The sequence below is a fragment of the Cardiocondyla obscurior genome, linkage group LG18, assembly GCF_019399895.1.
Source record: "Cardiocondyla obscurior isolate alpha-2009 linkage group LG18, Cobs3.1, whole genome shotgun sequence".
In the NCBI taxonomy this organism is placed as follows: domain Eukaryota; kingdom Metazoa; phylum Arthropoda; class Insecta; order Hymenoptera; family Formicidae; genus Cardiocondyla; species Cardiocondyla obscurior.
In genome coordinates this window covers 3229872-3246453 of record NC_091881.1, presented here as the reverse complement: position 1 = coordinate 3246453, position 16582 = coordinate 3229872, and the positions used below count along the sequence as shown (strand labels likewise).

Below are 16582 nucleotides of genomic sequence, written 5' to 3'. Positions count from 1 at the left end.
CGCGGTGCAACGAAGCGCTCGCGGCATTCGCGGATCCGCACTGATTTCGAAATATTTAACGATTACCCCGAGGCGTGAATCCAGCATCCGCAAACGATGGCCGAGCCCGCCCGGGCGCATTTATCCGGATAATTTAGCGAGCGCGATATCGCGCGACGAGAGGTAGCCTAACCATCGATCTTAAACTGACGTACAATTTCTGCTTGCAGCTTGCACATCGGGACATTCATCGTGTTTTGTTATGTTGTAGCCTCACCTATCCGCCCGCCCTTTACTCCCTATCGCGATACAGATCCCTGCATCCGCGACTTCGCCCTCCGCGATCTTCTCGGGCTCTCCTCCCGAAGCGCGCTTTTCCGCGCGCTTATCCTTCATTACATTACTATCATTCGACATTTCGCGTAATCGTCTCGAGCACTTGATGCTGTTCGCCCACGTTTTTTCAATTTTGCCCTTTCGAACCGTCTTCCTCTTCGCGTTTGTTATTTTCTATTATTTCCTCCTCTCTACGTTTCGTTCGCTGTCTACTGTCATCTTCTCGACTTCAATTCGCTTCGAGAGGAAGACAGCGACCACCGGCAAGAAACGTCATTCTTTTCCAAAGGTAAGGCGCAACTTTATTACCATTGCAATTTCACGGGAAAAAAACTTTTCAATTATTATAAGCGGAATATTTCCGTTTAGCGATATGGGCCTTTTAATTAGAACCTTTTAATCATTCGTTAACTTAAATAAAAAGTTGATCGTTTTCTCGGCATTAAAATACGTTTTTCTTCTATTATCTATCGTTGAAAGAACACGCGACACGCTATATGACGGCAAAAAAGTTGCCGCAACAGCCACGTCACCTCTCTGATGAACGAAGGAAGACGGAGCTTTCGCAGCACGCCGATATAAAGGGGTTCAACGGGTCTCCCGTGATTTATCGTCGTTCCTGAATCCTTGCGACACGAGTCACGTGCCGCGTTCAAAGTTGAAGTTGCGCGACTTGGCGAAAATGATTGCCGTTCGAGGTTGCGCCGGGAGTAAATTTCGTATACGATTTACCTAGCTTAGGGGAGAAATTTCATCTATAATTACATATCCCTTATGGGTTCGCCGTAACTCGCGTCACCCGCGAGAATGCTCGTTCGGATTGCGTGGAAAATTAAGGAAAACGAAATTTTGATCCTTCCTCTTTTTACAATTCGCGTTATCTCACGTTCGTTCGGACACGCTATTTACGGCCACGGAAGCCATGAGAGAGTCACAATCGAATATCGATAACTGTTCAAAGATAGTACGTATGTGCTCGGAGAACATACGTATATACATATACGTAACTATATATATATATATATATATCTCATGCAATAACGTCCAGTGCTCCCCGGTGTCCTTAGACGGCGGCTACGTCGGACGGAAGCGATACGGCTGACCGTTTTTCGTAAAGAAAAACCGCGTAAAAAGAAAGCCAAAAGGTAAAAGCTGAAAACTACGCGCTATAAGAAAAGAGAGAGACCGGTGGGTATACGAGCGGGGCGGATGTCTCTGCGGGGCTCTTTGGTAAGCTCGTAGCAGTCCTCGCGCGATGCCGAAAGCTCTTTGCGGAAAAGCACCGACTACGTATCCTTGAAACGCACGTCGCATAAACGCTTCGCGTAAGAGGTACTCCGCGTTAGCCGGCCACGTAAATACCCGACAGGATGCTCGTATATTAAGAAGAAAAATACGAATCCCGCGGCAAAACGAACGCCGAACAAGAAGCCACTCTTTTACGGTACCTCTGCCCCTTGCCTTTTTCGGCAATGCTGACGATATTTACCCGGTGTTTAATTCGTGAAGCGCGCCTACCTCGTGTTTTGAATTAATTACATTCGATCCGGTCTAATATGTGACGTAAAAGCGGAATTAGTTAAACTGCGATTAGAATTGACTAATATTGGCGAAGGAAACTTCAAGATAACATGACGGTGTAACACATCGAAACGTTAGCTTTGATAGTTCCAACTGCTATGCCTCGAAGTGATCGTGCTCGTATCACGTGTCTCTTCGTAGCTGAAGAGAACCGTCAGATGAGCATTCAGACGTGTACATGGATCTACAGATATATGTATGTATGATCTTAATGCGTCTGTAATGGACTTACAAACTATTCAACACGCGCGAAACTCGCATTAACTTAAGCACGGTTACAAAGCCGATAGTTGTTAACTTTCAGGATAAGACGAAAGAGCAAGAGAGAGAGAGAGAGAGAGAGAAAGCCTTGAGACATAGTACAAGTGCTAGTTACCATGTCCGTTAGACCAGCCAGAAACTTCGCTGAAAGCGAAGGTCGTTAATAATTTAATCAATAAATGAATAAAATAGGAAAATCGCCGTTTAAACGAACAATAAAATGCCTTGAAAATAAACGTGAGATAAAGCTGGTGATAACGCAATCATATATTTAAAAAATAACAAACAATTAAAAATTTCAATATTTGATACGTTCGCAAAGATCTTTTTTTTAAAGTATTTAAAATTTCTTTCTATACAAAAAACCATTCAATCGTTCCGTGTTTAATTTATTAATTTTTAATTAACCTTAAGTCTACCGACGTCGTCCCATAGAATCGATAATTCGCGTCGGAGGATCGGACGACCGCACAACTTTCCCAAAAGTAACAAACGATGGCTCGGATATGTCAGGCTCAGTGATTAACGATAGCTCGCGGTTCGTGTTCTCCCGCTCATTGCTAACGATCACCGTCGATGTCAACGTGATTCATTTCATCAATTATCGCCGACCGGATTCTCCCTGGCGTGACGATGACGGCCGAATAATTCGCCGATGATCCTCGACCACGAACGGGTCCGATTAGAATTTTGCATAGCTACTCGACGGCATTTTATTGAACTCTCATTTAATACTAATTTTGATTAAATACTAATGTTTACAAAATAAAAGTTATTCGAATCAAATTTGAACAGAATCTTTATCTTTCGTAAACTTTAAAATCAGCCTGAACGAAATTTTCCGAACAAACTAGATTTTAAAACTTTATCTTTGCTCTTCAGATTCCTCACTGACGCGTCGATTAAAATTCGTGGATTTGCTAATAAAACGCGCGTCCATCTGACACCAATCGGCGCAAGAACCGAAGACGACGATCGTGGATAAGCTTAATGACCCATTCTAATTAAAAGGCCCATTATCTGCTAGGTGCTTGACAAAACCAAATCTGCAAACCGCATCTATTATCTAATCCTGCCTATAGCGCAAATAATGTCTTAGTAACTTCTAACAACAATTTATGAATTTGAGAAAATAGGAAATAAAAGCGACCGAGGTAAATACTGTCGAGAAGTCATTAACAAGACCCGATTACCTCGATTAAATAACTGTGAAAATGGATAATTGAGTTTACAACAACCGAATCGTTTCCGAAAGTTAATTCTCTTCAAGATACTGGTTCGTTAACTACGCTAATCTCAATTAAACTTTTTCTCTTTCGAAAAGCGTAACGCGCAAAAAATTGCAAGACGATGAACTTAGACAACTATAAAATATTGCTCTGCAAAAGAAGAACAAAAAAGAAAAGAAATTTGATGGCAATTTCTTATCGTTAAATAATAGTAATTCCATTATTGCAAAACTTTATATGTATTATTAAAATTAGCTTTTATTATTGAAATATCGCAATGCCTCGTATTAAAATAATCGATATTAAAATAACGTCTATTGTTCCTGGTTCACTTCTGGTTTGCTATCATTCATAATCGAGAGGAAGCGTCTGACGACTAAGTATATTTAATGATTTGGCTATTCTCGTATTCGAACTTAATCATTCAGTGTTCGGTTCTCAGCAAAAGCGTACTCTACCTACCCTTCCCCTTTCGCTCCCTCCCCCAATCTAACAGTTTCCTCGGGGGAGACGGGCGACTCTGATGCTCGTAGATAAACTTAATGGTCCCAAGATAATTAAGCCGGAAAGAGCCGACGGCATTAGCGGCACCTTTCGTGCTACAGGAATAATTTGGTCCACCACTTCCTACCGTAGGAGAGCCTCAGGAGACGAAGCAAGCCGCCGACCAACGTCATCCTCACACACATCGCATCCTGGACCGTCGTGAGTCGAAATTTCACCAGCTAACCCTCGCGGTAACCGTCGAGCCGAGCGTCCCTTTACTCGCGGGACAAAAAAGATCCAGAGGAAGAAATACGGCACGAAGTTTTAATTCTGTGCCCGGAGTTCTTCGTCTTGGATCTCGACAAAGGTGAGAACTAGATTGCGATACGTTACAACCCCGCTTAAAAAAGATATTTCTTTTTCTTACGGAAAATTCGACGGAAGTATTTCTTTCCGAAGCGATTCACAAAAACGCGATTTTAATACTCGTAAATAAAGAAGAGAAATAAAAATATACTACTTTTCAGAAAAAAAAAAAATTAAATTAATGTATTTTAAACGCCGAGCGAATTTACGGAGTTTCTTAAAAAAATTCCCTCTATAGGTTCTCTTTAATTACTTATTACAACTTACAGCAATTTAATTTTATATTTAAAAAATTAATTATTATGCAAGTACAATCGCGTGCTGCACGGATCTTTCTCACGAATAGCTAGGCCTATTGACAAGTAGATACCGATCACGTTTAATCGTGAGCAGGTACGTGATCGAGTACGCCTATAAAAATAACCGGCTCGCGAAAAGAATAAAACGGAATTATCACTCGGATGATCTCTATTCGTCAAAGGAAAGACGGAATGAACTATCGTCGAACACGTCGATTCCATTATCCGCCGTTACGGCCGCTCGTTTGTCGAACGACAAGAGTGAAAATGAAGGAGACGGTACAAGAGATGTTCTATTATACTGAATATAGCTACCGAGCCCTCGCAAAAAAAAAAAAAAAAAAAAGGCGGAAAAAGGGCAACGCAAAGAGGGCAAAGCATAGACACGAATACGAGACACGAAAGGGGCATTGAGGGAAGCCTTTTGGTCTCTCGATGCTTTATCCATTACCCGTGGTACCGCGAGCAACAACCGTATCGAAACGATATTGCGGATATCACGGCACGAGAGAAAAGTTTCGCAGAAAACTCTATCGTGTCCTCCTGTTTCTTTCTCTCCGGTTTCACACACGCAAACCAGACCGCTGAGATTGTCATACTACGAACGGCAACTTTGACAGTTAATCTAACCTACCTTGTATCATTCTGCGTTAATTTTTAAGGGGATGCTTTCCTGGATTAAGATAGGATAGTAACGACAATGGGGAAAAGATCGACAAAGTCAAATAACAACACATTTTTCAGCTTTTATTTCATGTTTATGCTAGATATATATCTCATTATTAATTCTTACCATTTGCTTACAGATTATCACGTTAAGTACTCGTACGCTGACCGTAAAAAAAAAAAAACCAACTCCTTCCACGAACGAGATTAGAAAACTTCCAACGACGCACCATGCCACCCTCATCTGCAAGAAAACTTTCGTTCCTCCGTTCGACGGAAAGAAATCATGAGATATGATAATGAACACGCAAGCGAACGTGCAAGAGGATTATACAAACACCTACTACTTGTAATCCACTGTGCTCTGGTTGTTTCCGTAAAGACATTACAGTTTACTTTTTATAAACCGTGACGATAGGCATATTGATTTTACAAACGCATTTACGTATTCTGTACGTATTATAACAATAATTTCTAAGATAACATTTTTAAATTAAACGTATAACTTTCTAACAAGTTATATAATATTTCAATAAATAGTAATTATAATTTTAAAAGCAGCTTGAGCAGTTATTCAATCGAATTATATAGCGTTCGTGGCTTTTCATAAAAACGATAACGGTGATATATGAGCAAGTTCGTTAACGTTGTCTTCTTTTACGGAAACAATCAATTAAAAATCAGCATTAAAACGAGGAATAAAATCGGCGAACAAAAGCGTCCTACTGATTTTTGATAGAACCGAAGGAGAAGTGTGTCAAAGGTTCTCGTGACGCTCGTATAGCGGGGTTTGTACAAGGAAAGTGGAATAAGAGAGGAAAGCCGTCGTAAAACCATACCATAGGGCACGCTCAGATCGACGTAGTACCACGAGGATGTCGTGATATCATTTTACGGGATTGCAGAAAGAGGGACTCGTGAGGATGATCCCGAGTACCGTAATAGGATTTTCGGGATCAGAGCTTCACGCAGGAAGGATTGCGGTATCTTTCGGGCACCAAATAACGCATAACGCATAACGCGAAATTTTCAGCTCCCGCAGACGGGATGCAGCTTTAATTAGCAGAATGTTCTACGATTACCATTTCAAGGAAATTCTACCTCTACACCTAATTTGGTTAATAACGCGAAAACGAGATAATTAATCTGATGTCGTTAATTACACATCATCCATATAAACAGATTTTTTTTTTCCTTTTAATTAAATAAATTTCTAACTACTACTTTACATCCAAATATTCCATTAAGGTGTGTATACGCTTAGCGAACGAACAACGTACGAACACAGCGATCGCCAACATTTCGTCGGTCATGTGTGTTGTTGGTATGTTATTTTTGTAATGATTGATTTGTTTGGGAATGCTCGCGTTCGCTGTTCGTTCGCCAAGTGTATACACACCTTTATATGTCTATTATGTTCTCTTTTTATTTTAAATATTTGAAAAATTTTAATATTAACTATTTCTTTACGTTTAATTTATCTTTCTTTGCGTTTATATAGCATCTTTGAGATTCAAAGCACAGACATAAATCTAAGCCTTTGAGAATAAGTACTAAAATTGCTCACTCATGAAAATATTAGAACGGTCAGTCGAAAAATTTGTATACAGCCCGGAAGATATACGTTGCAATCGTTTTGTATGCTAAGAAAAGATCTGGCCAACCGCACGGAAAGATGTTCCCGCGAGTTCCCGAAAAGATTTCGCCGAAAAGAAATCCGGCCTCAAGAAAACGCGTTCAGGGCGCTTCTATTGTACAAAGTAATCCCTCTCTTTTTAGACGTCCGGCGCAGTGCGTCAACTCTCGAGTAATCGAAGTACCGTGCAAACTCCATATGTTGATTTCTTTTTTTTTTCTATTTTCTACTCACGTAAAACACGAAAATTAAGTAACAAAAGACAACGACAACAGAACGAGAACATCGTTTCTACTACGTTTGTGCAGCTAAATGTAATTACGTTGTCACTATTTGATGATAAAATCAGATGTACTTTAATTAACGAAGCTCACAATTAATATTGGCACAAAAATAGCTTTTACAATAAAACAAAAAAAAAAACAAAAAAAAACAAAGTTTAAATTACGTTTCATACTATAACGACAAATCGTAATAGCGAATAATTAAAAACATTTTATAATAAATTTTCGACATATAATTTAAGTATTAAATTATAAAAATATATTATTTTTGTACAACTGGACAAAATTCTCAAATTTCAAGAATTGCTTTTATTATTTAATTTGTCTAGTTCACTCTGTTTTTATATCAATTTTTTTTATATCAAATCGCTTTAAAATTATTGAACGTTCGAGCGTCGAAGAAAATACTTTTTATAAAGCCAGAATTGTGTGCTGGCGATGATGGCTAGCATCCGAGAGAATGTTTCGCGTTTTCGTTAACGAGAGTGGACGCACGTGCTTACTTTTTACATCGTAAGAAAATACACGATTACATATAGTTAGTTTCGTGGGCGAAGAAAGCGAGCAGAGTGTTCCGAGCCGTTCTCACACGATGAGAAGCGGAAAGTACTTTACGACTCTAGCTATAAACAAAAAAAAAAAAGCAAAACCCTCAAGAGAAAAGAGAGATCGTCGTAGCGTATGATGTCCGTGCAAGCTTACTAGTGCCGCCGTGCTTTTTCGTTAAATCTGTTTCATCGCTCGTACCTATCGAACGATTTGTATGAAAGTCATTGTGAGTCATCGCGAGACTGGCCCTGATGATCAGTATCTCGCGACATCAACAAACGAGTTACGATTTTACAGCAGCGAGCATTAGAATAAAAAAAAATTATCAGAAAAGTCATTGATTAAAAAATGTTTCTGCATATTTATACAAATTACAATTTAACGTATTCAAAATTATTTCATTATATGACTTTGCAATTATGCAATGTAAAAAAATTTGTGAAATACTTCACATGGTGTAGATTTACTAAGTAATTTTTGGCCCAATTTCTTAATGTAATAAAATAATAAAATTTCAAGTCGCTCGCCTGATATCGTAACTCGTGGTTCGAGTGTGCGATTACCGTCAGGAGACGGCGAGTCCGCGAATAGTGAACAAAAGAAAGAATGTATTTTATGATATTTTACGCATAAAAAGAAAGAAAAACGATCGTAAATCGAAATATAGCGTTAGTTGAAGGTAAAAACCTAAGTAAGTAGAGATGTATAAATAAAATGATAATTCGAAGCGTGCCGTTTTGAGCACGGCTTCGCGCGTCGCGATCAAACGCAACTTTACGTTTAAGGAGAATAGATTCTCGGTCCACGAGAGGTGGACGGGAACCGCGGAACGGTGGTTGAGCGTGTACAGTTTCAAGTCCGTCATGTCGATTAATTAATTAACGACGGAACGTTCACTTTCTATGATCGTAAGCCGGTACTTCGCCGATAACGCTTACGATTGCTGTCCTATCAATGCACGCGCTCGATCACGATAACGTGATTGCAAGGAACTTTGCGATTGTACTGGGACTTGCGACAAAGATCGGACGGTCCAATCGACAAGCACCCCCGATAAACTTTAATTAACGCGAATCACCGTTTCGCGCGAACGATAACCCAATCACTGGTATACTAAGCGCTACTGTAAAATATTGTATATTATTTCGCGTTATTTATTTTTCAATGTTTTTACTAGAAACGCGTTTCTACGGTATTTAAAAAAAAAAAAGTTACCGCATAATGTTATTAAAGATGTAATCCGCGTTGCTTCATTACACCGTATAGATTGCGACATAAAATGTTTGTCGCGAAAAATTTATGATAACACGATAAATAAGAGATAATAAAACGAACTGAAGAACAAACTGCTGGAGCAAACTTATCGTCGCGCAATTGTTATATCCAAATGAGCATTATTATTGTTGTCGACAAAATATCACAGACAAAATTTTACTTTAATCAAAATTTTAAGATTAATCATTGCTAAATTTAGTTAAAATTATTTGTTTTTAATTATGTAATTATTTAATGAAAATGCACATAGTTCTATGCGGTAAAAATTTATAATTTATATGTAGCATCCAATTTCAATGCTCATTAGTATTACAAAAGGTCATGTTTGTCCGCGCTCTTACGGTGTTACGAACCAGCAAGATAAACACGTTTGTAAAACTGCAGCGTATCTCCAGCAGCTTTCGCATTGTGTGAGCTAAAAAAACGAATGCAGAGCAAAACTAGTCTAGGGCACATTTTAAAGGGGGCGTATGGCTTGGTACGGAAAATGTAATGTCCGACTTTGGCATAAATCACGTGCTTTTGAAGAGAAACAGAATATTTCGAGTAGAAAATTTTACAAGCGTTAAACTATACGCGGCTATATAAATAGCATTAAGCACTAGCCATTCTTTCCAGAATGTTTAAAATTTTACGAGTACTATCCGCCAAATGTTCTTATAGTTTAATCAATTTGCTTATTAAAAATTATTAAAAAAAAAAAAAAATTAAACGGTTATATTGGTTATAGAATGTTACTGCTACGATAAACCGTAAATTACTAATAAATCATATATTAAATTAAAAATTAATTGTTGTTTCAAAAAATCCCTGAAGGACACGTGTTAATGTAATTTATCTAAAGTAATTCGCATAAAAATAAATTATTCGATAATTGTAAAAATAAGCCCTTAAATCTTGAAATGTTTATAAAGGTACATCGAAGATCGGGGATATTTTTCACAATCTTAAATGCTCGAAAATGCTATTTTCTCAAAAGTATCGTATGTCTTTAAGGCGAGCCAAGCGGACGAGAATCGGACGTTTGCGTTCCGCGAGTCTTTATAGCAGAAAGACTACGCACTATTAATATGGCTAATTCTAGCAGCACGAAGTATTAACGTTAATAGCGAAATTATTATAAAGAGAACGTAATGGCGAATTACTAATAAAAGTATAGATCGCCCTCGATGTTTCCCGAAACAACCTTTTTCGATAAAAGCACTCATAACAGTGGCAAATATAAATGAAAGAAATAACACTTTTTTTATTCCAATAACTAGCTATTTTTTTTAAGAGACTAATATTATTTGCAATAATTACCTAATAGGTAGCATGTATCACGCTCTGCATCTACAAACTATTAGCTTTCTTATGTTAAAAAGAAAAAATATTTATTTACTATTTGCAATTATCATGAGAAAAAAAAAAAATTCCAGAAGCAGATTACAATAGAATGCAAAAAGGGATATTAAAATAATTCTACAGTCAATAAACATCAAAATAGATGCACAAAAAATTGTTATTTAAATGTTAGATTACGCAAAAATAACGTAACAGATATTAATTATTTGAAACAATCAGATACATAAAAAATATGTAGCTTGAATGTTTATAAAAATGTTATTATTAATAATTTATTCGTTGAAAACATTTTCATAAATATTGATAAAAATAAATATCTAAATATTACGTACGTGCCAGTTATTAGAATAAGAAACAAACTTTTCATTCATTTAGATTTGTATCGAGTGTCGATTACCGGGCATCGCGAACAAACAATAGCGTGTGTAAGGCACAAAATAATTTTTATTACCGAATTACGTTTCAAATGAGGCAGATTATCAAACACATTGCACTCAGATTTCAAGTATGTTTGTAAAATATGATTTATCTAAATTAAAAGCATAACGCTGAAATATTTTTCGAATATATGAGGATTTCATTTAGAGTGCTTTAGAAGACGGAACACAACACGAGGAATTGTTAGGAAATGGTTGAGACTAGTATCAGCATCGAGATTTCATGTGAGAGAAGCTTTACGCTGGAAGACGCTAGCATTAGATAATTACTGTAAAGCGTCAGCTAGCGAAAATACTTTATTCTAGTCGTATCTCTCATGCTTTGCCAAGTAAGTAAATGTAACTTTTGTGTTTAAATGTAACGGTCAATTATGTTTTAATAAAAATCTGCCAAGATAATCTAGTGTCAAAGTATCGTGTATTTTCCCACCCGCTTCGTCTAAGTCTAATTTTTTTTTTTTTTTTTTTCTAGGTGTTTGTACTTAAGATATGTTGGTTTATTTAGAACGAAATATATTCCCCCAAATTGTGTCAAAGATAACTGACAAGTCATTTGTCAAAATCACCATGCATATGTTACATATAAAATATTGCTCATATCAGAGCAAAATATCGATGTTATTCAACCATCTCAGTTTGTATTAAATAATAATTCTGACCAATGTCTTTGGCAATGGTAATTAAAACACACTAAACATAAAATGGAGTGTACATTTACAATTATCATATTTAAAAATGCATAAACTCAAGTATTTTTATAACTAACTACAGTATCCATTTTATGTATAGAGGTTGAAAATGATCTAAGCTGTACCTCTTGACTGTTTGCAATAAAAACAGGCTGAGTCTCATCCCACTGGTTAGGAATATTACAGTCTGGTACTGTATATGTAAGTATATCAAAGGAACATAGGCAATCTAGGAGTGGTAGGAAGCTGACTGTGCCTGCAAAAGATTTTTTTGTATTACAACCTGGAAGCAACAGAAGAACTGCAATGCTTTACTCAAAATCAATCAAAGCTACCTGTGATCTGACGTATTACTTCACGTATTTCTTTCTGTATAGTTTTCATATCCTTTGTCCCTACTTCAGGCAGCTCGCCCTTGACATTTCCATCTGCTCCATTGACATTCTGATCTTCGTAATCGACTTTGAAATCCCACTTTTCCAGCACTTCTTTCGTATTAACATTGGTTATAACGAGTGTGATCTTGCGAACCTTACGCTGAACGAGCCACTCTTGAATCTGTCCAAGAACAGTGTTCAAGAAAGACGTAATCTTCTCATCCACGGACGAGAAGATAAATAAACCGAAATGCTCGGAGGGTTGAAACGTCTCCGGCGGATATATTCCTCTTTGATAGAGAATACTATTGACTCCATAAACTGCAACGAAAGACGACGATAAAAGAGAGGTTAAGCGGCACCCGATACTGACTCGCGAAATCATACTTACGCAAATATTGCGTGACCAACTCAGCGGAACCTTTAAGAGTAATACACTTCGTCTTTTGTTGCGTCTCTGTCATACTTGGTAGAACAATTAAACCTGAATTTTCACAGAAAACCAACGACTGATCCGCGCGGAAGCCGGCTCACAAATTCAAAAGATAACGGCTGGCAAGCTACCAATTACGCGCGAACTCAACAAATCGATCGTCTATCGCAACTGCGCCATCTTCAGAAATGTCGCATGTAATAATTTAGGAATAAAAACAACGAATAATGCTGAATGAATCCTATTTTTATGCAAAAAATAAATAAGATAAAAAGTAATTACCTAATTAATTAATAATTCTATGAAGAGCTTACAATTCTTTTACTTCAAGCCTGTTAAAGTCTATTCATAGAGACCGCCATATTCGACGTTATATTTATTACGAATGCCCATCTACTAATATTGGATAAACATGGGCAGAGCGACGGCAACGCTACGGATATTACAAGACTCACAAGTGAGAAAGCCGGCACGAGAGGAAGCGACGTTCGTCGGATAGGATTCGTTCATTTGCAATTGAGGAACGTATCCGGCACAATGGTAGGCGTCGAGGAATCCTTTTTATCCGGCCTCGTGTACGATTATTTATTGAAAAAAGATGCGTCGTTGGCAGGAGTTTTCCAAAAGAAGACAAAAGCGGTAAGTTACACGATAAGACACCCGACGCCGCGTTTTAGCTACCATGCGGCATTTGATACCGCCATACTCGTTAACACCACGTGGATGCAACGCGGTCAACGTGATCTCCCGATTATTTCGTTATTTCTCGTTATTGTCCCCTCGTAAATGCCTTTATATTACGTTTAATCAGAAAGAATAATTTCATCAAAGCCTATTTCTTTCAGCCTTCCTTGTCAAAAGGATGTCCAACGATAGTAGAAGTATTTAGGTATTTCCAAAAAAATGCGCCTAAAAAAATCTCAGTTGTCGCACAAAATAAGAAAAGCAGTTCGGATTCGAGTTCGGAGAGCGAAGAAGAAGCAGAAGAAAATGTTGAGCAAGTTAATGGTAAAAAATTAACAGTTCAAACGACGTTACTTAAAAAGGTAGCTCAAGAATCATCATCAGAGGAATCTTCCAGCGAAAATGAAAAACAAGCTCAGAAAGCTACAAAGACTACAAGCAGCAAGGCTGTAACACAGAAAAAAGACAGTTCTGATGACAGTTCAGATGATGAAGATTCACCAATGGTTGAAGCAAAAGCTAAATTGCAAACAAAAACAGATAATAAAGCAAAATCTGCCCCTCTTACAAAAGCAGCAAAAGCAGTTTTAAAAGCGGTTCAATCTACAGAAAAAAATTCATCTGAGTCAACCTCTAGTAATTCATCATCCAGTGAATCAGCAGTTGTAACATCTACACCAAAAGTACAATCACAAAAACAGAATAGCAAAGCTAAATTGTCAGCAACACAGTCAGCTACAAAAGCAAAATCATCATCAAGTGAAGACAGCAGTGATGAGGAGGAATCACCACCAAAAAAACAAGCTATTAGTAAACCAGCTGTAGCAGCAAAGCAAACTGCTATGGAAGAATCTTCAAGTGATGATAGTAGCGATGAAGAACAACCTGTTAAAAAATCAGTTCCTGTACCTGCAAAAAAACCAACTCCAGCAACTGCTACTAAGAAAAAAGAATCTTCCTCAAGTGAAGAAGAAAGCAGCGAGGACGAAACTGAAACAGTTACGCCAAAAGCAACTGTAAAGGCGCAAAATCAGACTAAGTCTGTACCGTCAAAAGCAATTAAAAAATCAGAATCGTCAAGCGAAGATAGTAGCGATGAGGAAGAATCTACACCAGAAAAACCACCTAATAAAGCATCAGCAACAATAAAACCTATTACTAAGGAAGAATTTTCAAGCGAAGAAGATAGCAGTGACGAAGAAGAATCCGTTAAAAAACCAGTCTTACCAGCTGCAGTTAAAAAACCAACTACAAAAGTTGCTAAGAAAGAAGAATCTTCTTCTGAAGAAGAAAGTAGCGAAGATGAATCTCCTGCCAAAAAGCCAGCTCTTGCTAAGCAAAATCCTACTGGAAAAGTTTCTTCTGTAAAGAAAGATGATTCCTCAAGTGAGGATTCGGATGAAGAATCCGATGAAGAAGAAAAATCAACACCCAAAGCGACAACAAAATCAGCAGTTACTAAAGCGCCGAAAAAGCAAGAATCGTCTAGTGAAGATTCAGAAGATTCAGATGACGAGGCACCAACAAAAGAATCGGCTAAAGCAACTATTGCAAAAGAATCGTCAAGTGAATCCGATACAAGCGATTCTGACAAAGAAAAGGCTACAGTTCAAGCTAAAGCACAAAAGAGGAAACATTCTAATAACGACGAGGAAAAGACACCAGCAAAAGTTGCAAAGAATAACTATAGCAATTTTGTGAAAGCTAATAACAGCGTAAATGAAAATAAGGTATGCAATATTTATGCTATATTATGTATTTTAATTCCAATATATAATTTAAAATATTTTGCAAAATGGAAAATGATCTATGGCCATATTTAGCATCTTCTTGCAAAAACAGCTTTTTATAAATACCGAAATTAGATATTCTGTGTAGCATAGATTTTTTATTATTTATATAATTTTTTATTTAACTACAGAAAAATCGTACGTATCAACGTGTGAAAAGTGAAGACGTCGAATTGGATCCTAAGTTGGCTAATAATTCCTTTGATGCAAAGGTAAATGCTCGGAAACCGTCCGAGAGGCATAGGTCACTCGCCCTTTTTATAAAAGCCTGAGACCGTGTTTCCGTGCATTCACCAAATTTATCCAAATTTTAAAATCTAAATTAAAAGCCAAAAAAAAATTGTTTTTTAATAGTATAATTTACCTATGGGCGATTGACCTATTCCTCTTTTGTTTTAGGACGAAGCTCAAAACGATAACAGTTTTAAAAAACGAAATTCGGAACGAGGTGGATTCAGGGGTGGTTTTAGAGGCGGTAGAGGTGGTTTTGGAGGAGGTCGCGACGAGGGTAATCGTGACGGTTTTAGAGGTGGACGCGGAGGCGGTCGGGGACGATGGAGTAATGATGGTGATAAAGGTGGACGTTGGAGTAATGACGGTGATAAGGGTAGACGTTGGGGCAACGATGGTGATAGGGGTGAACGTTGGAATAATGATAGGGGTGATCGTGGAGGTCGCGGTGGTTTTAGAGGCGGTCGCGGCGGTTTTAGAGGCGGTCGCGGTGGCGGCGATAGAGGTAGTTTTGAGGGCAGAAAATCTTGGGGCGGAAACAGAGATAACGATGGGCCAAGAAAATCGTGGGGAAATAATGACAACAATGATAGAGGTTTTAAAGGTGGTTTCGATAAAAGAAAATCTAACGATATCGCGACGTCGTCTCAAAATAAAAAAATTGTTTTTGACGATTAATATTAAATAACCGACTGTGTACATAAAGGTAAGGACAACAAAATCATTACATTATTACATAGATAAAACTTTTTAACTTTTGAAATAATCGTTTAACATTTCCAATTTTTTAATTTTTCGACAGAGAGGTGCACGAGGATCGTGGGGAGAACGCGCTAACGAGGCACTGAAATTCACGAAAGGCAAGAAGTTCCGACATGAGAAGCAAAAGAAAAAACGTGGTTCTTATCGCGGTGGACATATAGATACACATGTTAATTCCATTAAATTCGACAATTAGTCGAATTCCGTAATTCTTTAATACGCCACATTTAGATCAGTAAAATAATTAAGTTTATTACTCATTTTTATTATGAACATATATGTTAAAATATATAATAAAACCTTTGTTATTCAGTATTGCAAAGAATGACGAAACGAAAACGAATTCGGTTGAACATTCTCTAATATACTACATACAAATTTAAGCCACGTATGCCGTATATAATTGGAAGGATAAAATAATATTTTAAGAAAAAGCTAATAAAATATTTAGCAGCGATTATCGTATATATTGCATTAAACTGAGTAAAGTGCGGTATAAAATACTGTATATAAAGATAATTTCAATTTCAATAAATGTTCTAATGAAGTAAATTCTTTATATGCGTCACCGTAATCATTTTTAATTTATATCACTATGCGTTTAACCGAATTTGTTATTTTTGAAAATTAATATTATCGTTCTTACTGTTATCCAACCGTAATTATATATGTATACACATTTGATAAAAATGTATGTTTCTTACTTTCACGTTTATAAACAGTCACGCCATAATTTTCTGTATATGCATATCAGAAGTTTACTGATTTTATCGAACAGCTCTAAGTGTTAACACGAAAGAAAATGTTTTTAAATATATTATGTCAATGAATACTGATACATTTTCTTATCACTATTAAGATCTAAGTAGTGATTTTTACAGAATTTAT

At 37.1% G+C, this 16582-nt stretch overlaps 3 protein-coding genes and 1 long non-coding RNA gene across 6 annotated transcripts in view; 2 read left to right on the top strand and 2 right to left on the bottom strand.

Annotated features, from left to right (window-relative positions):
- Window positions 1–11127, top strand: part of Vn (membrane-bound neuregulin protein vein) — a 277589-nt gene extending 266462 nt beyond the window's left edge. The window contains exons 8-10 of the transcript XR_011546866.1: window positions 210–604; window positions 4023–4239; window positions 5344–11127. The gene's annotated coding sequence lies outside the window, so the exon portion shown is untranslated. The remainder of the gene's footprint in view (window positions 1–209; window positions 605–4022; window positions 4240–5343) is intronic.
- LOC139109664 (uncharacterized) overlaps window positions 1–16582 on the bottom strand; it is a 51563-nt gene that overhangs the window by 16553 nt on the left and 18428 nt on the right. The window lies entirely within an intron of this gene.
- Window positions 7854–12342, bottom strand: Mad2 (mitotic arrest deficient 2). The gene is made up of 3 exons (XM_070668889.1): window positions 12186–12342; window positions 11753–12115; window positions 7854–11673 (listed from the first exon to the last, which is right to left on the bottom strand). Exons 1-3 carry the CDS (start codon window positions 12256–12258, stop codon window positions 11474–11476), a joined length of 636 nt encoding a protein of 211 aa, XP_070524990.1. The 5' UTR covers window positions 12259–12342; the 3' UTR covers window positions 7854–11473.
- On the top strand, window positions 12664–16037 carry Nopp140 (nucleolar and coiled-body phosphoprotein 1). 2 transcript variants are annotated; one of them, XM_070668864.1, is made up of 4 exons: window positions 12664–12866; window positions 13073–14641; window positions 15101–15638; window positions 15735–15875. In XM_070668864.1, the coding sequence occupies exons 1-3, from the start codon at window positions 12765–12767 to the stop codon at window positions 15608–15610; spliced, it is 2181 nt and encodes a 726-aa protein (XP_070524965.1). In that variant the 5' UTR covers window positions 12664–12764; the 3' UTR covers window positions 15611–15638; window positions 15735–15875. The 2 variants fall into 2 exon arrangements, with proteins under 2 accessions (XP_070524965.1, XP_070524966.1); XM_070668865.1 differs by lacking the exon at window positions 15101–15638 and adding an exon at window positions 14833–14913 and having other exon boundaries at window positions 12707–12866; window positions 15735–16037.